The sequence below is a fragment of the Octopus sinensis genome, linkage group LG22, assembly GCF_006345805.1.
Source record: "Octopus sinensis linkage group LG22, ASM634580v1, whole genome shotgun sequence".
NCBI lineage: Eukaryota > Metazoa > Mollusca > Cephalopoda > Octopoda > Octopodidae > Octopus > Octopus sinensis.
Window position 1 is genome coordinate 26,278,450 of NC_043018.1, and position 26,196 is coordinate 26,304,645.

At 35.6% G+C, this 26,196-nt stretch overlaps 1 protein-coding gene across 1 annotated transcript in view; it reads left to right on the forward strand.

The window, feature by feature from the left end:
* LOC115223135 (protein unc-13 homolog B-like) overlaps window positions 1-26,196 on the forward strand; it is a 393,815-nt gene that overhangs the window by 336,001 nt on the left and 31,618 nt on the right. The window contains exons 15-17 of the mRNA XM_036512114.1: window positions 3,232-3,508; window positions 6,763-6,822; window positions 16,265-16,294. Of these exons, the coding sequence (XP_036368007.1) occupies window positions 3,232-3,508; window positions 6,763-6,822; window positions 16,265-16,294 (367 nt within the window). The remainder of the gene's footprint in view (window positions 1-3,231; window positions 3,509-6,762; window positions 6,823-16,264; window positions 16,295-26,196) is intronic.

The following is a 26,196-nucleotide window of genomic DNA, read 5'->3' on the forward strand; positions in this document are numbered from 1 at the left end:
AGATATACATATATATTATATATATATATAGATATACATATATATATATATATATATTATAGATATACATATATATATAGATATACATATATATATATATATATATACATACATACACATATAATATATATGTATATAAACACACATATATACACATGCACGCACACACACACCACATGTATTTACACATCCACAAACCTCGAGCTCCGAAAAAGGGAATCAAGGAATATCAAAATTTGAAAACCTGTCCAACCTATCGACCTTATTCTAATACTGAATACTGTCAGTCATTACATAATTGCTATAACCATTTGAAGTATCTTGTCACAGTAAATCCTTATAAAAATATAAAACACTCTTTCCACACTTCACATGTAGTTTCATGCATCTTCCACTTAGGTCCTATGTGACATTTGTGTTCACCTAGATATCTGCATGCAATATGCAAGTATAACACTCTGATTATGATATTCCCCTCTAGTAACTCTTTGTGGTTTCTCTTGTCTATTATTATTATTATTATTATTATTATTATTATTATTATTATTATCATTATCATTATTATTATTATTATTATCATTATCATTATCATTATTATCATTATTATTATTATTATTATTATTATTATTATCTCATTGATTAAACCGTCATTTCAGTTTTTGTTTTGATGGATTATTTCCAAAATTCCATTTTCCTTTTTTTTTTCTTTGTCTTTTTCTTTTTTTTCTTTTTTATTTTTGTATATGTACGTTTATTATTGCTAACATTCTTTTCTGCTAGTGATTGATATATGTTAGAAATACTGTCTGTTTTTTTTTTTTGTTTTGTTTTTGGTAATTACTGGTGAGGAAAGATATAGTGATTATATAACAGTTTCGTTTATTTATTTGTTTATTTGTATATCTATTTATATATTTATTTTATTTTATTTTATTTTATTTTGTTCTTAAATTATTCTGTAAAGGATTCTTTTTAAAAGTTTTAGGAAATTTACAATTTGAAAATAAAAATAAAAATATGTCTGAATAATTTAAATAACAAAAAAAAAATAGAAAGAAAAACAGAAGAACAGAATTAATCTTATTTAGTGAAAAATATCTTCAAAGAAATATTATTTTCAGGAAAATTAATTTTAGATTTTAGCACAACTGAACTACCATTCTCCACCGAGAAAATTCCTCTCTTTTGTAATTAATCTATTTGATTTCAAGATATTTATTCAACCATAAACAGAATGGCTATTTGCATTTTATATATTCTGTATTCTATCAACACTTTGCGAAAAGTTAAGATTTTAATGTAGTTATTATTATTCATAATATTTGTTTCCAAGAAAGCAGTAGATTAAATTTCACAATTTCACAAAGACTTATCTAAAATGATATTAAGATTCCGTTATAAATCTTCTTACCTTGATTTTAGTCGAAACAATTGGTAATTTCTCCAAGACTCTTTTATCAGTATGAGCCATTCTTTATCGAACTAATATTTTGCAAAGCTAATTATTTCACTTGACTTCATGCTTACATTATCTTTGTATAAACAACGATGTTTTTTGCCATTAAAGTCTGTTCCATATGTTATATGAAGTACAATGCTTGAGGCTTAATTCTGAAATTATTCACTTATTAATTTTTATTTGTAAAATCTGGATTCTTTATTGTATATTAAGAACCTATAGATCGACTTATGTATACGGTGATTTTTATTATATACACTTAATTATTCATAAATCATTTTCTAGTATGGATGAATTTTTAGTGTTTAAATCATTTAAAATTTTTTGATTCCTGCCAAACAATACATGCACACACACACACACACACACACTCTCTCTCTCTCTCTTCATTTCACGTTGCTCCAACTGATTCAGCTATAAATGGCTAAACCTGTTACAGACGAGCCTTCTGATCAGGAGGGATGTTGGCCTGCTTTGCCAGCAGACTGACATCATTTGAAAGCTAAACTGATTCAAAGCACATTGTGACGAGTGATATACAACAACATGTGATAGTCTGGTCAGTCACATGATACACACGCACACACACACACATGTATATATGAATATGAAGGTGCATGGTCTTGTGGTTTGGGTGTTGCATTCGTAATCACAAGACTGTGGTTTCGATTCCCAGTATGGTGGCATATTATTTTTTCTTGAGCAAAATACTTCATTTCACATTGCACCAGTCCATTTGACTGTAAGGAAGTGCATTGTGACCAGTGATGTATAACACTGGAAATGCCTTTGGTAGACAGAAACTGAAAGAAACCCATCGTATATATATGGGTATGTGTATGTGTGTGTATCCTTGTATCTGTGTTTGTCTCCCACCACTGCTTGACACAGAACACACAGCCAGGTCCAGGAATCGAAACCACAATCTTGTGATTGTGAGTACCCCACACTCTCACTACAAAGCCCCACGCTCCCACACATACACACACATATATGCGTGTGTGTGTGTGTGGATCTCCAATTCAAAAGTTAAAATGATGCTGTTTATCTTTACTGTATTTCTTTATTGAAGTTTTCAAAATGGAAGGTAATACTTCGAATTCATTTAGCAGCGAAATTAATCACATTAAAATATTTTCTTGAATTAAAACATGAGACTGTGGCTGAAGCATTAATGCCTTTTACTTAGACTTGGTGTGTACATGTGCACACACGCACACAACACACACACACATCCATATGTATATACATATATATACACACCCACATCCATATGTATATATTATATACACACACACACTTCCATATGTATATATATATACATACACACATCCATATGTATATATATATATATATATATATAATACACACACACACTTCCATATGTATATATATACACACACACATCAATATGTATATATACACATACACACATCCATATGTATACACATACACACATCCATATGTATACACACACACATCCATATGTATATATACACACATAGTAGTCTTTTTGTTTCTATTGTTGGTATATTATTCTCTCTGATTTGCTTTATTATAACTGTTATAATTATTATTATTATTATTAGTTTGCTCATTTTCAAATTCATGATTAAAAGTTGCTTTTCCATATATGATTTGATTCTGTTGCATCCGGTTGCATTATTTTGAGCTATTAAAAAAAAGCGCTTATTGTGTTTCAATGCATATTTTAGCAAAAATTCGAATTTGGATAAACACCATTTAATCACTTGCTCGTTATATTTTTGCAGCTGGTATGTCCGAAGATAGCGACTATACAAGTGATGTCAACTTCCCCGTGCAGCATCAACACAACAGCTCAGCCCATCAGTTTCGCGGAGACCATGGATTTCGAATGCAGCACAATGACAGCAAAGAGGATTTCGGGTCATTCGACCGCGGGTATGAACGTGAGCCCGATTATTATCAAGATGGGGTATATTACCCTGGTAGAAGTGATACTGATTCAGAACCGCTCTACTATAATAGCAGACCAAATAGTAGACCACAATCTTTCATAAACGATAGGTATGTAATATATTGAGATATCAGTTTGTTATTATGCATGGATATTTGAGTGGGTTCCCAACTGTTGTTGGTTGGATTTTAAAGTTTTTTTTTTAGTTTCTATTTTTATTATTTTTTTGTATATGGTAGAAGTGATACTGATTCAGAACTGCTCTACTATAACAGCAGACCAAATAGTAGACCACAATCTTTCATAAACGATAGGTATGTAACGAATTGAAAATATTAGTTCGTTATTATGCATGGATATTTGAGTGGGTTCCCAACTGTTGTTGGTTGGGTTTTGAAGTTTTTTTTAGTTTCTATTTTTATTATTTTTTTGTATTTGGTGCAGTGGATTAGCAGAATCATTAGTATTTGGACAAAATGCCATGAAAGATTTAGTTACATCATAAAATACCGATTTATTATTATGTATGGATATTTGAATGGATTTCCAGTTTTTGATGATTTCATTATTATTATTATTATTCTGTAGTTTTATTTTTATAGCGTGCTTTCACTTCACTACCGAGCGCAGCTCTGTGTGCCTTGCGTAGGTGCTGTGATTTGTTTTTTATTATTATTATTATCATTATTATTATTATTATTATTATAAATTTTTATTATTGTTATCCTTATCATCATCATCATCATCATTATTATTGCTATGGTTGTGAGCTGGCAGAATCGTTATCGCGCCGGGCGAAATGCTTTGGCTGTATTTCTTCTGCCGCTATATTCTGAGTTCAAATTCTGCCGAGGTCAACTTTGCCTTTCATCCTTTTGGGGGACGATAAATTAAGGGTCAGTCAAGTACACAGTATTTATTTTTAGATTTTTATTTTTTTTTGAGTCTGGTACTTATTCTATTGGTCTCTTATGCTGAACTGTTAAGTTATGGGACATGAATAAACCAATATCAGTTGTTGATCACAGTGGAGGGGGACAAACGCAGACTCAAACATACACACACACACAGCACTAGCATAGCTAGAGTGTGTGCCACACCTGGAGCCCCAACAAAGGAAACATGCTGACTACAGCAGACCCAAAAGTGGTGCTGTCCCCATAAAAGTGCTGCCCACGGAAGACCACCACTCACTTTCCTCCCCCCACTTGCTATGTTAATGACACACAGTAACAATAGGCTTTCATACAGTTTCTGCCTATCAACTTCACTCACAAGCATCGGTCGTCCCAAAATGTCACATAGTAGGATTGAACCCGTAACCGTGTGATTATAAATGAAGCTTCTTAACCTCACAGCCATCCCTGCTCCTACATGTATGCATAGTAGGGTGGTGAGGTGGCAGACATGTTAGCGCGCCGGGCGAAATGCTGAGCAGTATTTTGTCTGTCATTACGTTCTGAGTTCAAATTCCGCCAAGGTTGACTTTGCCTTTCATCCTTTCGGGGTCGATAAATAAAGTACCAGTTTCACACTGGGGTCAATATAATCACCTTAATCCCTTTGTCTGTCCTTGTTTGTCCTCTCTGTGTTTAGCCCCTTGTGGGTAGTAAAGAAATAGGTATTTCGTCTGTCGTAATGTTCTGAGTTCAAATTCTGCCGAGGTTGACTTTGCCTTTCCTCCTTTCGGGGTCGATAAATAGAGTACCAGTTTCGCACTGGGATCGATATAATCAACTTAATCCCTTTCTCTGTCCTTGTTTGTCCCCTCTATGTTTAGCCCATTGTGGGCAATATAGAAATATATATGTATGCATAGAAGCGGGGGAGGGGGCTTCCTTCAGGCTGTTTGGTTTTGACTTTGACTGGGCTTTCAATTTCTCTCAAGGTCAATAAAGTAGTGAACAGTTGACAAAGTACGTCCGACCTCTGATGCAATGGTTTATATTAAAAAGGCTAAACTGTAAATAAAACGGATCCGAAGGAAGTTGTGCTTCTTTCTACAGATTTATAAACAGCAAACTGAAATTTTAAGTACTCCTCACATAGTTTAGATTGTTGAATGTCTTAATGGTCATTGCAAGAGAAGTTATTGATCTGTTTTATGCCATCGTTTCTCAATCAATAAAACATGTACGTACTTCACTTATTTAAACGAACTAAAATATGCACTTCTAATGACCTTTGGGTTGGCATTTTACAATGAGTAATACTAAACTTTCGAAATATATGTGTGTGTTTGTGTGTGCATGTGCGCATGTGTCTATATATATATGTACACACTTGTATACATGCGTACACATACATGCATTATATTTATGTGTTTATGTGTGTATATATATATGTGTGTGTATGTATTTGTGTGTGTGTGCATATGTGCATTTCTATATATACGTACACACTTGTATATATGCGTACACATACATGCATTATATTTACGTGTTTATATATATATATATATATATATGTATTTGTGTGTGTGTGTGTGCATTTCTATATATATGTACACTCTCTTATATACATGTGTACACATACATGCACTATATTTATGTGTTTATATGTGTATATATATATATATATGTATGTATTTGTGTGTGTGTGTGTGTGCATTTCTATATAAATGTACACACTTATATACATGCGTACATATACATGCATTATAGTGTTTTATATATTGTGTGTATATATATATATATGTATATATATATATATATATATATATATAGTAATATGTGTTAGTAATACCAGCAATTATAATTATTTTTATTTTATCGCAATTTGATTTGTTTATATATATATATATATATATGTATTTGTGTGTGTGAGTGTGTGTGCATTTCTATATATATGTACACACTTATATACATGTGTATACATACAAGCATTATATTTTTGTGTGTGTATATGTATTTATACACACTTGAAACTTGTCGAGTGACCACTGCTGCTGTCGTCTTGTGGCTGTTTTTAGTGTAAGAGGCAGAGAGAGATAGAATATGCTATCTATCTATCTATCTATCTATCTATCTATATATATATCTATCTATCTATCTATCTATCTATCTATCTATCTATCTATATATATATATATATATATATATATATATATATATATACACACTCACACACACACAAGGTGGTATCAAAAAGTTCCCAGACTAGTTCTGTAGCATGCCAACAGATGGCAGCACACAGTAGCATGCACAGTGAGAGCTATCAGTGACCTTCATGAGGCAGTGACGTACAGAAATTTGTGTTTTTGTGGTCATGTGTCTGAAAGTCACTTTCATTTTGTTTTGTCTTTTATAAAATCAAACAACTTCAAAGAAATCTTAATAAACACCTTATCTTTCTCTCCCAACAGTCCTGTTGACAGCCATGTTTCTTCCTTGAATGTAAGCAGACAAAGCACACAAGACTACAGGTAAGTTTGCAAACATTCTTCAGTTTCGTCTCTGTTGTCAAGTGAACTCCTGAACCCTTTCAGCACCAACCTACCTGAAACTGGCCCCTTTTTCTATGATACAAACTTCCTGTTTTAACCCTTTAGAATTCGGATTCCTCTGTCAGATGTTATGCTTGTTCATTTAAATTCATCATCATCATCATCATTTAACGTCCGTTTTCCGTGCTAGCACAAGTTGGACGGTTCGACCGGGGCCTGGGAAGCCAGGAGGCTGCACCAGACTCCAGTCTGATCTGGCAGTGCTTCTACAGCTGGATGCCCTTCCTAACGCCAACCACTCTGTGAGTGTAGTGGGTGCTTTTTACGTGCCACAGGCACAGAAACAAGTTAAGGCAGTGCTGGCATCGGCCATGTTCGGATGGTGCTTTTTACGTGCCACAGGCACAGAAGCCAGTCAAGGTAGCGCTGGCATCGGCCACGTTCGGATGGTGCTTTTTACGTACCACTGGCACAGAAGCCAGCCAAGGTAGCGCTGGCATCGGCCACGTTCGGATGGTGCTTTTTACGTGCCACGGGCACAGGTATCACAACTACAATTTCCATTTGATATTTATTTTGATGTTGATGTACTTGACTCAATAGGTCTCAATCATCATTGTCTCCTAGGTTTGAGATTTAGATGATGTGATTGTGGGTTAAGTGTAAGAGGCAAGATATGGCTAGTTTAACCATAAAAGAGGTAAAATATTTTAGCCAAATATGGTCAGTCTAACCCTTTAGCATTTTAACGAGTCATGTCCAGCCTAATTTTCCTTCTTGTTTTATGTTCAAATTAACCAGATCTGGCTTCACACACCTAACCTACACTGCCATTCTAAAAATAAGCATCACACCATCAAATTGTCAAAGGTATGAGATAATGCATGGTTAACTCAAAACAATGTGAATAACTAGTCTGAATGGTGAGGAGTTAAAGTAATCTAATTTAGAACCTTCCAAAAAAATTTATGTTAATTTATGTTCCTAATACCAGGTTAATAAGGACAGTTAAGTCCTGGGGTCAATATGTTTGATTAAAGGTGGTGCTCCAGCATGGCCTCAGTCAAAATACTGAAACAAGTAAAAGAGTATATATATATATATATATATATATATATATAAAGGGAAAGTTTACGAAAATAAACAAAAGACGAAGGCAGGTGGTGTACAAACAAACAAATGTATTAGTATAGCGCTCAAGAATAGAAAAAGTCTTTTACGTTTCTAGCCTACGCTCTTCGACAGAAAGATACACAGAAAAAAACAAGGAGAGAAAAAAAATGCGTGTAGTAGCTAATGATCTATCATATATATATATCATTCATCATAATCTCCATCACCACCGCCACCACCATCATCAAGTTGAGTGCAGTAGGGTTAACTCAGAACTCATGCTGTCATATCAACCAGCTATTATATCCATGAACACTCTCCCTGGATGGCACACCAGTCCATCACAATGTTAACTCCCTAGCTGCTACTGCTGGCATTCATTCCCAGCTGAGTGAACCATAGCAATGTGAAATGGACTGTCTTTGCTCATGAGTACAATCTGGTTCCAGTCTACACTGCTGTTTGCTGTGTGGATTGAAACCAGATTGAAAGCCTAACACTGTAACAAGAAAAACACAAAACCGACATGCTTTCACTAATATCATCGCAGAAATCTATAATTTTTTTCAACTCTAGGCACAAGGCCCAAACTTTTGGGTGAGTGAGGGCCAGTCAATTATATCAACCCCAGTACACAACTGGTACTTAATTTATCGACCCCGAAAGGATGAAAGCAAAGTCGATCTTGGCAGAATTTGAACTCAGAACATAAAGACAGACAAAATACTGCTAAGCATTTCGCTCAGCATGCTAACGATTCAGCCAGCTTGCCGCCTTAAATTATAAATATTCTTTTCTACTCTAGACACAAGGCTTGAAATTTTTGGAGAGGGTGCCAGCCGATTAGATCGACCCCGGTACGCAACTGGTACTTAATTTATCAACCAGAAAAGGATAAAAGGCAAAGTCAACCTCGGCGGCATTTGAACTCAGAATGTAAAGACAGACGAGATACCCATTTCTTTACTACCCACAAGGGGCTAAGCACAGAGAGAACAAACAAGGACAGACAAATGGATTAAGTCGTTTATATTGACCCCAGTGTACAACTGGTTCTTATCTAATTGAACCCGAAAGGATGAAAGGCAAAGTCGACCTCAGCGGAATTTGAACTCAGAACGTAGCGTCAGATGAAATATGGCTAAGCATTTCGCCCGGCATGCTAACGATTCTGCCAGTTCACTGCCTTCATAGATCTACAATAGCAACAGTTTGTCCTTTGCAAGGGAGGGGCTTCTCTCTGATCTGCTTAACGCCGTGACAGTCTGTCTGTTGGAAATCCCATGATTTCTTTGTTTATTTTGGGGGAAGGGTCTTTTTTTTTCATTTTTCATGCAGGAGAGGGATTAATTGGGAAGATGGGGAAGTGACTATAACCTTATTACAAGATATCCATGGTTGGTGGAGTGGGGTGGGGAAAGTGTAGAATAAAAGCACTCTGATGAAGTAATATAAAAATATTAAATAAAAAATGAAACAATTTCTCTCCATTAATGATACTAAAATTTATGCATACATCAATCAGAAATCCTTGTAATAAAAAAATAAAAAAATATTAATATCCATGAAAAAGACGAGTCAATGCTGTCAACGATGTCATTTTGTAATTGACGATGAATTGACGTCAGAGGAATATATCATGTAAATGATAATATGCCATTGAACTGGCAGTCACTTGGCTTCTTTGGGTTTTTTTAATCTTTTTATTTTCTCTTCTTTTTTTTATTTATGCTTTAGTCAAGAGGGAAAGCAGTGCTTGTGGCCCTTCACAGAGCCTCTGAGATTGTGTTGGGAAGGAGGACGTTATCCTCAAACTGGACATCTTTGTTTCAGTGCTTACAACAGAGTGGACTCTGCTGAAGTTGACCAGGATGCTAAGGAGAAAAAAAAAGTGAAGTTAAATTCTTAAGCCATACCAACTCATTAGGGCTGGTTTCTTGGTTCCATGGCCTATATTTTCCCCACCTGGATGGGACGCCAGTCTCTCACAGGATTACTCATTTTTGCTTTGCTGAATGGACTGGAACTATGTGAAATGGAGTGTTTCACTCAAGAACATAACCCATCACCCTGTCCAGGAATTGAAACCACAATCTTATGGCCACAAGTCCAACACCCTAACCACTAAGCCTTACACCTCCACCAAGGTGCCAATTGATGCCACTGAATCAGGCAACGGATTAAATCTCCCACCCTTGCAAGTTAGTGCAGGATTTGAACTCAGAATTCTGACATCGCTTGACAACCAATGGTGGTGTGTTTACATCCCCATAACTTGGCAGTTCAGCAAAAGAGACCGATAGAATAAGTACTAGGCTTACAAAGAATAAGTCCTGAAAGTTTTGTCCACATCTGTCCAGCGGTTCTTGAGATGTCTTGTCCACAGACAAACAAACACAACTGAAAACAATACCTCCACCTTCGCTAAGGCGGAGGTAATAATAATAATATAATAATAATAATAATAATAAATTCATAATAGGTTTATGCATTTAGAAAACATGTGTGGATTTCCTATCCATAATTCCACAGACAAAGATTCAAAAATAATCCACAACTTGGATTATAATCCTTTCAATACCCTAATTTCTCTTGCAGAGTATATATTTATGTCTCTGTAGATTCTGTGATTCAGACTCACCAAGGTCCACTTTGACTTTCAAGGGTTGGGTTCAACAAAATAAGCAAACGTTGGGGTTGATATGAATGGCAAGACCCCCTCCTCCTCCAAAATTTAAGGCATTGTGCTTGTGTTAGACTTGATTTTGGTCTGCAAAAACAAGATAAATACTTGATGCCATAATTCACATCCACATGCTGCTAGTTCAATCCCTTTGCTTGGCACCTTAGTTAAGTGGTTTCTACCATAGTCTTACAATTCCTAATTATCTTTATATATAAAAGTAAGGTTGTGTGTCTGTCTCCTACGATTTAGATTCCTAACTACTGCCACATTTTGCGGTGCAGTGTAACCAAAACCGGGTATCTTATAGTCGTGATTCATATCGAGCCCTTCTGGGTATTAGCGCGCGTCTACGATGTCTACGATTTTAAAAATAATTTACCATCAGTTTTTTCCATTTTAATGCATTTTTTTCGCTATTATATAAGGGAAGTAACTCTCTAAAAATGTCTATGATGAGTCAACGATTTTTAAAAAATTTACCATCATTTTTTTCCATTTCAATGCATTTTTTTCGCTATTATATAAGGGAAGTAACTCTCTAAAAATGTCTACGATGAGTCAACGATTTAAAAAAAAATTTACCATAATTTTTTTTCCATTTTTAATGCATTTTTTTTTTGCTATTTTTTGGCTATAACTCTCTAAAAATGTTTATATAGTTATTTCCCTTATAAACCCAAGCAACGCCGGGCGATACTGCTAGTATTTAATAATAGAAATATTTTTCTATCTTTTACTTGTTTCAGTCATTAAACTGTGGCCATGCTGGGGCACTGCTTTGAGGGATTTTTAGTGAAACTCAGTGCATTGTGAGTGGAATCATTGTAGATAGAATCACAATCTGTACAAAAATCCATCAAACATACACACACACACATGTGTGTGTGTATATATATATATATATATATATATATATATACATATATATATATATATATATATGTGTGTGTGTGTGTGGTGTGTTGTGTGTGTGTAATAAATATTTGTAAGTGTGCATGTAGCATATGTCTTGAGAAAATCAATAACCCAATCCCAATGTATTCAAGGAAAAATACCTTTGTAGTATTCATTCCACCCGAGTTGCACAGATGCTCTCCTTTGTCGTCACTCTCACATTGGAAATGCAATAAATGGGTGACTGAACCAAAGATGCAATATATATATATATATATATGTATATGTATATATGTATATATATGTATGTATTTATGTATGTATATATATAATATATATATATATATATATATATATATAGTATTGAACTCATAACTACAGTGTTTGCTGTGTCAGTAACAACATTATTAATATCAGGAAAGAAATGAACCGCATTTTGAATCTAAGACTAATATATATATATATATATATATATATATATATATATATAGAAGGCTTGTTTATTGCCATCTTTGACTATTCATAGCTGTTGGGTATTAAGAGTTGGTGATTCTTGGTGACATGCCGTAGAATAATTCCGTTGCACATGAATTTGTGGTTTGTTCCCAATCCTAACCAAGCAGAACTTCACGCAATTTCTCTAGTTCTGTTTATTAAATTTACTTTGTGTTCTTCTGCGAAATTTTTCCTTCAACAAAAAGCTGAATGCAATTCTACACCTTTTCATTGTATGTTGCAAAGTAAGCAGAAGAAATGCATGGTTCTTGCAGTACAACAGTCATTTAAACATGTGTTCCACTAATTATGGTTCTCTGCCACAGTTCTGAGGAACAAGGTCCCTTCCATTCCCCGCCCTCCCACGTACACTCCAGTGCAAGCATGGGCAATCTTTAGTAAGAAGTGAGCTACATGAGACATTTATTTCTTTACTGCCCACAAGGGGTTAAACATAGAGGGGACAAACAAGGACAGACAAACGGATTAAGTCGATTACATCGACCCCAGTGTGTAACTGGTACTTTATTAATCGACCCCGAAAGGATGAAAGGTAAAGTCGACCTCGGCGAAATTTGAACTCAGAAAGTAAAGACGGACGAAATACTTATTTCTTTACTACCAACAAGGGGCTAAACACAGAGGGGACAAATAAGGACAGACAAACGGATTAAGTCGATTACGTCGACCCCAGTGCATAACTGGTACTTTATTTATCGACCCTGAAAGGATGAAAGGCAAAGTCGACCTCGGCGGAATTTGAACTCAGAACATAACGACAGACGAAATACTGCTAAGCATTTCGCCCGGCATGCTAACGTTTCTGCCAGCTCGCCACCTTTAGAATAATTCCGTTATACATGAATTTGTGGTTTGTTCCCACATTGCTTACCATCAGGTGTGCTGCACACCTAAATGAATTCAAGGTAAATTGGCATTAGGTATGCCATTCAGAATGTCCTGTGGACTGCAGTTTACCCATGAATGCTCAAGAGCCGGGGTCACAACTGAGGTCCATGTGGCCCTTGAGGATCCACATGAGATCTTGTTGCTAAGATTTATGCCCAAGAATTTGGTTATACTTCTGGCATTCGGTCAGTTAGAGTTCGTGTTCCAGTTGATCAGATCAACTGGAAAATCCCTGCTTGTAAAATTAATGCAAAAGTGGCTGAGCACTCCATTGACATACATACCCTTAGTATAATTCTTGGGGAGATTCGGCATGACACAGAATATGACAAAGCCAGCCCTTTGAATTACAGGTATTTATCAATTTTGCCAGCTGAATGGACTGGAGCAGTGAGCAATAAAGTGTCTTGTCCAAGGATATAATGTGCCGCTTTGCAATATATCTATTCCAGCTTTATACATTCTGGGATCAAATCCTACTTCCTGTCAGCAAGAATATCAAAAAGCAAATAGAAAAAGAAAAAAAAAATATTGATGCTTCTGTCAGGAGCTGGTACGGAGAGATAGCATCAACAATTAAAACACAAAAAATGGAAATATAATTGCTGTGGTTTGATTGGAAGATTCGCAGTGATATGATGTGTTGCCATATGTTCTAGCAAAGAAAGCAGAATAATAATAATAATAACAATAATAATAATAATAAAACAATAATAATAATAACAATAATAATAATAATAATAACAATGATAATAATAATAATAATAATAATAATAACAATGATAATAATAATAACAATGATAATAATAATAATGATAATAATAATAACAATGATAATAATAACAATGATAATAATAATAATAATAACAATGATATAATAATAATAATAATAATAATAAAAGAAATAAATGTATGGAACTGTGTCAGTTAATATGTATACTGAAACCAGCATCAGATTTAGATTACTGGAATCATTCTGTGACAGTTCTAACTGAAAGAAGTGGTAATCTTAATTCCAAAGATAATCTATGAAAATGATACAAATTATTACAGAATTGGATCATTTTGAATTTATATCGTAGACCAGATAAAGGAGGATTATTTTGTTCGTGCATATGTCTGTGTTTGTGTGTTTGTTTGCTTTTGCTTAGAATATCATTATCATCATCATCATCATCATTATTATTATTATTATTATTATTATTATTATGTTTTCTACATCACCAATCTGTCAAATGCATTAATCTTAATCATGTAATATTGATTTAAAGCTACCATGTAAAGCATATTTTAAATATGAGCCAACGAGGGAAACGTCTGTTCAGTTGCTCAGGCTGCTGCTAAAAATAACAGCCAGATCTCCTCTCATATGATACCTTACTATTTTAAATTGAAGGCGATATGTGTTGAACCTTGTAGTGTTACATAGTCCTTACAAAAAGTGGGATACTTCTCAGCTGAAGTGGGTCTCATCATAAATCTGCTTGATTGCAGTTCACCACGTGCAACCCTTTTGTTACCGTATTTTTTCTCAAAACACATCACTTGGAAATAAAGAATTTAGTAAAATAACTTTACCCATTATTAAGGTGGTGTTTGAATCATAAACTGACTCGAAACTTTGTCAGAAGATCTTAATTTAAATCCCTTTTTTTGCCATATTTCTGATGTTCCAATTAATTTTTGAAATAATGAGGAAGTTAGTAAAACAATTTTGCCATTATTCAACTGGTGTTTGGGACATAAAATTCAAATGAAACCTTGATTGAAAGTTTTCATTTAGGTTACTTTAAGCCTTTTCTTACCATATTTTTAATGAAATACACTGCTTTTGTTCCAATTAATTTTTGAAATAATGAGAAGTTAGTAAAACAATTTTGCCATTAAATTAGTTGAAAACAAGATGATGGTAACGAGTTCCAGAGAGCAGCAGTTCAAGGAAAGAGACTATTAGAAAAAGAGGATTTAAGCCTGTTTTTTAACATTAACATGGATTAGATGGAGGTAGAGTTTTTACAATTGGCTGCCTTTCATGTTATCAACCCCTTTAGTTATTTTTTATGAATCATAGGGACACAATATTTACACACTCATAAGGCCAGAGCTCATCTGAATTTCTAAGGGGTTTAGGCTGCGAGCACCAGTTTGTTGTAGCGTTAACCCCTGGTGCCACTGGTTCTCAAGTTTAAGCTGAAGTGCACTGGAGCAATGTGAAATGAAGTACCTTGCTCAAGGATTCAATGTGTTGCTTGATTGGAGGATTGAACCCATGACTTTATACTGATGAACCTGTTACTCCCACCACAAGGCCATGCACAAAAGGACATAACGTACCTATTCTGAAACCAGGAATCTTGTGGTACTTCTGGCCTCTTATACTAGTCCATTAAGGTGGTGGGGCACAGAAAGTGCTTTTTCATCACCACCACCAACATCATCTTCATCATTATCATGACAAACATAATCTTTATTGCTACCTCCACTATCATCATCATCATCATCGTCTATATTATAGTAATCGCAGTTCCCCCATTGCGGTTCACCTATCACGGTTTATTATTTAAGCTCACGTCAATTCCCCTGTGGTGTTGTTTTGCATATATAATAAAATAAATACATACAAATTATAAAAATAATAAAAATAGTGGCTGTGTGGTAAGTAGTTTGCTTGCCAACCACATGGTTCCGGGTTCAGTCCTACTGTGTGGCACCTTGAGCAAGTGTCTTCTACTATAGCCTCGGGCCGACCAAAGCCTTGTGAGTAGATTTGGTAGATGGAAACTGAAAGAAGCCCGTTGTATATATATATATATATATATATATGTGCATGTGTGTTTGTGTGTCTGTGTTTGTCCCCCTAGCGTTGCTTGACAACCGATGCTGGTGTGTTTATGTCCCCGTTACTTAGCGGTTCGGCAAAAGAAACCGATAGAATAAGTACTGGGCTTACAAAAGAATAAGTCCCGGGGTCGATTTGCTCGATTAAAGGTGGTGCTCCAGCATGGCCGCAGTCAAATGACTGAAACAAGTAAAAGAGTAAAGAGTATACAGTACAGTACTGTTTCTACTTCGTGGATTTTCACTCACCACGGGGTGGGGCTGGAATGGAACACCCACGATTGTCAGGAGATTAATATATTATCATCACCTATATCATCAGCATCACCATCATCATCATTGTTGTTGTCGTTGTCGTCTCCACCACCCCCATCATTCCTTAGATCATTTTAAAATGGTGTCACAATGCAAATGGTCTATAACTTGTGCCTAAAGCTATAATCATTTCCCTCTATTTTTCATTTTTCTTTCCTTTTAATATTTCAGTTGTTCCAATGAAGAAGGAGACTATAACAGGTCAGTATTCATCATTATGTATATATATATATATATATATATATATATATATATATATATATATATATATATAGCTATACTTTCTTTATAATTATTTTTTGCTATACTTAATAATAATAATAATAATAATAATAATATTAATTTAATGATTATATACATATATATAATTATTTTAAAGGAAAAAGTCAAAACAAGCCTTATCTCCTCCATACTGAATTAATGTCCAAGCATTATGAAGCTGCCGAAAAAACTCCATAAATACATGTGACTAAAATAGTCATATATATATATCATTATTAATTTAATATATAAATTGCTTTTTTCCATGCTGACCATGATTTTTATTCTTATTTTATAAATAATAATAATAATAATAACAGCAATAATAATAATAACTAGTAATGGCTTCTTGTGTAGGCACAGGATTTGAAATTTGGGAGTGGCATAGGGACTGGTTGATTACACCACCCTGGTACTTTATTTCATCGACCCCTGAAAGGATGTAAAGCAAAGCTGATCTCTACGGCAGGTGGCGCTGGCATCATCCATGTTCAGATGGTGCTTTTTACATGCCACTGGCACGGGTAACTTAACTACAATTTCCATTTGATTTTTATTTTGATGTTGGTGTTGACGTACTTCACTCAATAGGTCTCCTCAAGAACATTGGTTAGCAAGATCCAAGGTTAGCACAGCAGGCCGTCCTGTGAGCCATGAACTCACTTCATTTGTCGGGTCTTCACAGTCACAGCATATCTCAGAGGTCTAGGTCTTCATCATTTCCTCTGTGAGGCCTTAATAATAATAATAATAATAATAATAATAATAATAGTAATAATAATGCTAATAATAATAGCAATAATAATGATAATAATAATAGCAATAATAATGATAATAATAATAATAATGATAATAATAATAATAATGATAATAGCAATAATAATGATAATAATAATAATAATATAATAATAATAATGATAATCATAATAATAATAATAATAGTAATAATAATAATTACAATAATAATAGTAATAATCGTAATAATAATAATAATAGTAATAATAATAATAATAATAATAATAGCAGTCCTTTCTACTTAAGGCACGAGTCCTGATATTCGGGGGTGGGGGAGTGGTGATTAGTTGATAACATCAACCCCATTATTTCACTGGTACTTAATTTATTGACCCTGAAAGTATGAAAGGCAAAGTTGACCTTGGCAGCATTTGAACTCAGAACGTAAAGACAGACGAAATGCCACTAAACATTTCACCTGGCTTGCTAACGATTCTGCCAGCTCACCACCTTAATGATAACAATAATAATAATTGCTCTGCCAAAAAACAAAAAAAAACAAACAAACCACTTGTTCACTGATATGTTATTGTGTGAGACTAGTTCGCAACATTTAAACACTGTTCATTGCCAACGTGCTCAACTACTCTCCGTTACACAATTTCTATACCTGTGTGTGTTTTATTTCTCTTTGAGAAACAAAATCGGGTTTGTTTGATTCTTTTTTTTTTTTTGTTTTATTGTCTGTTTTTTTTTCTGCACTTTTGTTTGTTTATTTGTTTGATCTCGTTTCGAAAAATATAAACAACGAACGAACAAACAAAATAACAAACAAAATAACATCTCTTTTTTTTTTTTCTACCGGTTTATTTTTGGTGTAACAACCTTGTTAAATTGAGAATATATGAATCATAATTTATGTAAGAAGGAAATATTTTTCGTTAGGAATTATTAAAATGGCTTAAAAGAAAGAAAGAAAGAAAGAGAGAGGGGGAGAGGGAGGAGAAAAGGAAGGAATGAAAGAAAGAAGAACAAAAATAACGAGTAATTGGATTAGAATTTTTCACCAAAAAATAGTCTTTCTTTCTTTCTTGTTCTTACAATGGATTGACTGATGTGCAACTTATTGTTCCTGGGAAGAATAAAAGGAATGGTGCAGCAGCAGTACCGTTTTTTATTCTATTTTATGTTTTTTTTTTCATTTTTTTAAATTTTATTTTCGCTTTACTTTTTTACTCTCAAAATAGTTCTGTATGTATGACTATTGGGAAGCAGCTATTTAAATGGGAAAGGGGAAAAAAAGCAAAAAAAAAACAAAAAGAAATGGCAGTTGAGATAGCAGGTAACAATTCTATGTCGCTTTGTCTCTTTCTTTCTCCTTCTCTCTCTCCCCCCCTCTCTCTCTCTCTCGCTTTTTCTCTCTCATATTTTCTGTCGTTTTTTTTTATTCTGTTGTGTGTCTTTTGGGTTAAGTCATCATTTAGACAGCAGGTAACATCTCTCTCTCTCTCTCTCTCTTCTCACTCTCTTTCTCTCTCACTTTCTATTTATATCTGTTTTAAGTTAAAGGACTTAAGAGAGAAAAACCAAATCTCTCACTCTCTCTCTCTCTTTCTCTATTTTCAATTCTGTACCTTATATCAATTATATCATCGTTTAGACAGCAGATAATGTCTCTCTCTCTCTCTCTCTCTCTCTCGCTCCCTCCCCTTCTTCTCCTTTTCCCTTTTTTCCCCTTTCTCTCCGACAAAAACTCACATGCCACATACTTTCTTCCTCTCTATTTCTCTCTCTCTCTCTTCTCTATTCTGTACCTCACTGCATCATTAAAATAGCAAGCAACACCTCTCTCTCTCTCTCTTGTTTTCTCCTGTCTGTCTGTCTGCCTCTCTCTCTTCTCTGTGGTACATGTCTTTTTGAGATGGTATCATCATCATCATCATCATTGGTTTCTGCTGTGTGTTTGGGAGTCAAAACACTGCATGATGTTCTGAAGAAAATTCATCGGAGGTCGATAAACGGTAAAGAAATTAAGGAATAAAAGACTAAAACGAGGTAAATTCGTTGCTAAGATTTGTTTTGCCCTAAATTTCTTGTTAATTAAATATCTCTCTCTCTCTCTCTCTCTCCTTCCCTTCTCCTTCTTTCTCCTCTTCTCTATCTCTCCCACAGTCATTCCTCCTCTCTCTCTCGTTCACTTCTTTTTATATCTCCTCTCTTTCTCGCAAAAACATTAGAGGGAAAAAATCTGGGCTTTTCATTAAAAAAAGCTTATGTTTGGTACATATCCATGTTTTGATTGTTTAAAAACAGTTAAGCGCATCCACATGCATGCACACACACACACACACACACACCACACACACACACACACACACACACACACACACAGCACACAGGGGCATGTGAACACCACTTGGTTGAATGATTAAGCAGGTTGCTTAGCAATAATAAAATTCTAAGACTCAATCTTATCTAAGCATTATCTTAGGCCAGAAATGATTGTTTTACCATAAACCTCAAGTTTACTGAAGTCTTTTGCGAGAAACTTGGTTGATAAGATGGCAACTCTGTGGAGAACCAAAGGATGGATTGTCCCTGTAATTTAACTCTTTTCGTACCAACCAATCTGAGACCAGCCCTGGTGGCATGATACAGAATTCCAATTTTAAAATGATCTAAACTAAAATCTTCTGTCAAAATGCCATGTGAATTCATGTCCCAAGAACCAGCTTAATAATGACAATTACTTTACTAAATTCTTTATATGGTAACTAAAGGGTTAAAGTGATCTAAATTATAGCCATCCATCAAAATTTCCTGTTAATTTATGTCCCAGACACCAGCTTAACAATAACACTTACTTAACTAAATTTTTCATTAATTGAAACAATGGCTGTGTATTTCAACAAAAATATGGTAACTAAAGGTTAAAGTGATCTAAATTATAAACATTCCATCAAGATTCCATATTGATTTATGTTTCAAACACCAGCTTAATGCCGACGAAGTTATTTTGTTGAATTCTTCGCTGTTTCCAAAATTAATTGAAACAATGCTGATGCATTTCAACAGAAGTATGGTATCGAAAGGGTTAAAGGTCCAGCCTTGTCACATGCCAATTCCAACTGGGAATTATGTTAAGAGTGCATGTCTCTATGTGGGATTCCCAGTCGGTTCCACACTAAAGAGCTGCGAGTTCTGTCAATCAAACAACTGAACACTAATTGTTCAAACTGACAGAAATCCATTTGCAGGTATGCTATACGCACACACACACACACACACACACACACACACATGTGCATATATGCATGCTATGTTCACAGACATATACACTTGCATGTGTGCATTGTATGTATGCATGTACACACAAACTTGTGCATTTTATACACACATGCATGTGTGTGTTCTTTGTATGCATATACACACATACATGCATGTGTGCATTTTATGCGCACACTTGCACACATGCATGTGTGTGTTCTATGTATGCATATACACACATATAGGCATTGCTGTGTGCACATACATGCTTACTATGTACATGCACATATGCAGCATACACACATGCATGTGTACAGCTAGTTATGTGCACATGTGTGCATTCTATGTGCACATGTAGTATTGCATGTGCACATAGTGTGCACATGATATACACATACATGTATGGAGGCACATGTCCTAGTGGTTAGAGCAGAGGACTAGCGGTCGAGGGATCGCAGGTTCGAATCTCAGACCGGGCGATGTGTGTGTTTATGAGCAAAACACCTAATCTCCTCATGGTTCCAGCAGAAGGTAATGGCGAACTTCTGCTGACTCTTTCGCCACAACTTTCTCTTACTCTTTCCTCCTGCATCTTGCAGCTCACCTTCGACGGACCGGCGTTCCATCAAGGTGGGGAACCTATACGCCAAGGAAACCGGGAAACTGCCACTTATGAGCCAGGTGTGGCTCGAGAAGGAACAAACAAAATCATGCATGTGTGCATATGTATGTGTGTAGGTAATTAACTTAGATTTCTGACTTTATGGAAACAAAATGCAACAAACAGCCTAAACATAACATAATGGTTTCACACTGGCTTGAAGAACTCAGGGTTTATTAAGGGTTTATTTTTTTATTTTTGCTTTCTTGGTGTGGGAGGATGTAGTTGATCATCTTGATGTCATTACAGCACCAGTATGTTGGTGCTTTACGATTTTTAACAACCTGCAGAACAGTGTAGGACAAAGTTGACGCTTATGTGATTTCCACTCAGAGAGGAAATACCCATAGCTAAATACTTAGACATCTTGATTTCATGGCTGTGTGATAAGAAGCTTGCTTCCCAACCACGTGATTCAGGGTTCAGTCCCACAGCATGGCACCTTGGGCAAGTGTCTTCAACTATAGCTTCAGGCCAACCAAAGCTTTATAAGTGGATTTGGTAGGCGGAAACTGAAAGAAGCCCATTATTTATCTGTATCTATGTATTTGTGCGTATGTTTGTGTCTATTTTTGTCCCCTCACAACTGCTTGACAACCTGCACTGGTGTGTTTATGTCCCTTTAAATTAGTGGTTTGGCAGGAGAGACTGATAGAATAAGATCCAAGCTTGACTAAAAACAAGTACAGGGGGTCAGTATATTTGACGAAAAATTCTTCATGCTGGTGCCCCAGCATGGCCACAGTTTAATGATTGAGACAAATAAAAGATGAATACTTTACTATGTCTACCAATGTAACTTATATTAATTATTTAGCATTCATTTAATTGAATCAAATGTAATGCTTATTTATTCATTTTGTTTTGAATTAATCAGAAGCACTCAGTCCTATCTGTAGAAGGGTTGGCTTTAGGAAAGGCATCCAGCCATAAAAAATCCATGCCAAAACAGACCTCGCTGAAGCTGGTGTTGGTGCCACATAAAAAAGTGCCCAGTTCACTCTGTAAGGTGGTTGGCATTAGGAAAGGCATCCAGCCATAAAAATCCATGCCAAAACAGACCTCGCTGAAGCTGGTGTTGGTGCCACATAAAAAAGTGCCCAGTTCACTCTGTAAGGTGGTTGGCATTAGGAAAGGCATCCAGCCATAAAAAATCCATGCCAAAACAGACCTCGCTGAAGCTGGTGTTGGTGCCACATAAAAAAGTGCCCAGTTCACTCTGTAAGGTGGTTGGCATTAGGAAGGGCATCCAGCCATAAAAATCCATGCCAAAGCAGACAGTGGAGTTTGGTGCAGTCCTCTGGTTTGCCAGCTCCTGTCAAATCTACAATTCAGTTTTACTGGATGGAAAGTCAAGTTCCTGTCAAACCATCCAATCCATGCCGACATGGAAAGCGTATGTTAAGTGATGATGATGATGATATTTTGTAGTTTCAAAATTTCGATGATATGATCATTTATTTTTAGAATGACATTGTTGGATAGGTGTGAGAGGCCGATTCAGGCCAGTATGAACATTAAACAAGGTATTTAGACTGGACATGGTTTGTTTAAATGTGTGTATAGGTATATGTAAATGTAGGTATTGAGGACCATGAATGACCATGGGATTGCACCTAGAAAGTTACCCTCCGAAGCACAAGTCTGGGCAAGATTATTTACAGAAGCCCAGTAGTCACCCATGCATACCAACCTCCCCTCTCCATGCCACCAATTTTGCCCAAGGGAAAGGCAAAAGCCAATACAGCTAGGCAACTGATGTTGGTTTGTTCACATCCCTGTTACTTAGATGTTCAGCAAAAAGAGTAGAATACCAGGCTTAAAAAAAAACAGAAAAGAAGTCTTGGGATAATGATTGAAACAAGTAAAAAAACAAAAAAAAAACATTTAAAATTTATATATAATTGACTTCTTTAAAATTTCATGTTCTTCAAGACTTTTAGATATTGTTCTGGCCGTAATTCTTCTTCATTCCATTATTTTTCTGTAATTGAACAGCTGCAAGTAAATTCTCAGAATTATATTTACATTTTTGCATTGGTGCTGCCATGTGGCTGGATAAATATTTACTTACGATGACTTTGATTTATTCGGTTGCAACAAGCTGACGCCTGCATAGCTTTCTGATTAAGAAGTTCAACTTGCAACCATGTGCTTTTTTTTTTTCGTTTTTGGTTTTGTGATGCAGCTGCACTTTGGACAAGTGTTTTTTCTGCTGTAGCTTCACATTGTTTAATAATGCCTTGTGAGTGAAATTTTGGCTGATGGGAACTGCAATGGAAGTCCATCATTTGTGTGTGCCGCTGCATGTGTATGTATGCATGTGGGTATACATGGCCCCTGTTCTTGCCAGTTCTTGTCAGCTTGTTCCTGCCAACCCATGCCAGCATGGAAAGCGGATGATAAATGTTGTTGATGATTTATCATCTAGAAACACGTAAAAACCACTGGTGCTGGTGACATAAAAAAGCACTTGTGCTGGTGTCACATAAAAAAACACTTGTGCTGGTGTCACATGAAAATCATTGGTGATGGTGCCACATAAAAGGCACTAATGCTGGTGTCATGTAAAAAAGCAGTGGTGCTGGTGCCACATAAAAAACACTGGTGCTGGTGCCACATGAACAGCAATGGTGATGGTACCACATAAAGAGTATTAGTGCTGGTGCCATATAAAAAGCATTGATGCTGGTTCCAGAAAAAGAACTGGTGCTGGTGTCACATAAAAAGCACAAGTGCTGGTGCCATGTAAAAAGCAGTGGTACTGGTGTCACAGAAGAAAAAAACGCACTGGTGCTGGTGCCACATAAAAATCACTGGTGCTAATGCCACATAAAAAAAAGCTCTGGTGCTGGTGTCACATAAACAGTGGTGGCACTGGTTCCACATAAAAAACACTGGTGCTGGTGCCACATAAAAAAGCTCTGGTGCTGGTGTCACATAAAAAACACTGGTGCTGGTGCCACATAAAAAAGCTCTGGTGCTGGTGTCACATAAAAAACACTGGTGCTGGTGCCACATAAAAAACACTGGTGCTGGTGCCACATAAAAAAGCTCTGGTGCTGGTGTCACATAAAAAACACTGGTGCTGGTTCCACATAAAAAACACTGGTGCTGGTGCCACATAAAAAAGCTCTGGTGCTGGTGTCACATAAAAAACACTGGTGCTGGTGCCACATAAAAAACACTGGTGCTGGTGCCACATAAAAAACACTGGTGCTGGTGCCACATAAAAAAGCTCTGGTGCTGGTGTCACATAAAAAACACTGGTGCTGGTGCCACATAAAAAACACTGGTGCTGGTGCCACATAAAAAACACTGGTGCTGGTGCCACATAAAAAACACTGGTGCTGGTGCCACATAAAAAAGCTCTGGTGCTGGTGTCACATAAAAAACACTGGTGCTGGTGCCACATAAAAAAGCTCTGGTGCTGGTGTCACATAAAAAACACTGGTGCTGGTGCCACATAAAAAACACTGGTGCTGGTGCCACATAAAAAAGCTCTGGTGCTGGTGTCACATAAAAAACACTGGTGCTGGTTCCACATAAAAAACACTGGTGCTGGTGCCACATAAAAAAGCACTCAGTACACTCTGTAGAGTGGTTGACATTAGGAAGGGAATCCCAACCGTAGAAATCAAGCGAAAACAGTCTATGGAACCTGGTGTGGCTCCTGGCCTTGACAGTTCCTGTCAAGGTGTCCAACCCATGCCAGCATGGAAAGCGGATGTTAAATGTTTTTGATACTGATTTATCATCCAGAAATACCATTTTTTTTGTTTTGTCATTTCCATTTCGGTGATTTATTTCTCGTTATTTTCATTCATTTCTCTTCTACAATAATGAGACACATGACACTCTATAGTAACACCTGAGTTACATTTATTTGTTTATGTATTTCATATGTTGTTAAATAATTCTGAGATTGAATAATAGAGTTTCGCATGTCAAACCAAAAAAAAACAGATAAGGAAACCAAAATCTCTAAAAATCAAAATTAAAATGTTAAGTTAACTTTCAAGAGGAAGGTGGGGGTTCAATAGAAATTCGAAACAGTTCAATGCCAACAAAGAAATCGTTTTAACAATGGAAGACAAAGATATAGTGAAACCGTATAAAAAGATATAGCAAAAACCAAAGATATAGTTATAAGGCAGAATCTTCCAATAAGTTCAAAGCACACGTCATACATATGCAATAGCATTATGTAAATAATGAGGAGTGGGGAGAGGGGAAAAAAACTGCTTTATTATTTTGAATGAAAGGATTGCTTGTAGACAACTTTACTACACTATGAAAGCAGCAAGGATTTTTAATCAAACCACCATCCCAAATCAAACATCTAATCAATTACAACTTGGATTTTCAGGCTGCAAGGGTTGCCTTGAGAATTTTAAAAGTCAAAGCTTTCTACAGTAAAAATGTAATGAAACAATAAGACAACTGCTGAAGAATTTGTGCTAGAGCTAGTTAAAGATAATTGATCACTAGAGTTCCTGTTCTTTAAACCAAATACTTAATGCTAATCAAATCAGACTGCTTTAGATGAAAATCCCAAAGAGAATATTTATACCAAGAACAGTGCAAAATGGTTAATGGATTCAAACCGTCTGATGATCAAGCCTCATTGTTATTATGATGTAATGCATTAAGTGACTGTTTTCTGAAGCCATTATTAATTAATAGGGGTTTTAGTCTTAATCCATGTGTAATGAGGGAAATGAATAAAAATTACTCTATCTCAGTTCGTTGGCGAACAGATATAAATAATGGCTGTTCGCTGTGGTGTTTGAAAACTGGTTTCATTCAAATTTTGTTCCTGAAGCTGAAATTTATGAAATAATAGAAACAATATTAATTTCAAAATTTTAATTACTAATTGATAACAGTCCACACTATTTCCTTTAATGTTAAATCACTCTTTTTACTAACTGATAATACTATATCATGTAGACAGCCATTCAACCAAGACCTAAGGCTTGACCAAGAAAAAGCTGGTTGAATAATATTCAACATCTCGTTTGGTCATGCATGGAAATTCAGTTGGAAAGTGTAAAGTTTGGTTGCTTTTGATAGGACCCCATGGAAGAGGTGCCTAAGGACTCTACCCCCATGACCCTCCCAGGAATTAGAGGGTGGAGAAGATGGATGGATGAGATGAAGACAAATTATATTGTAA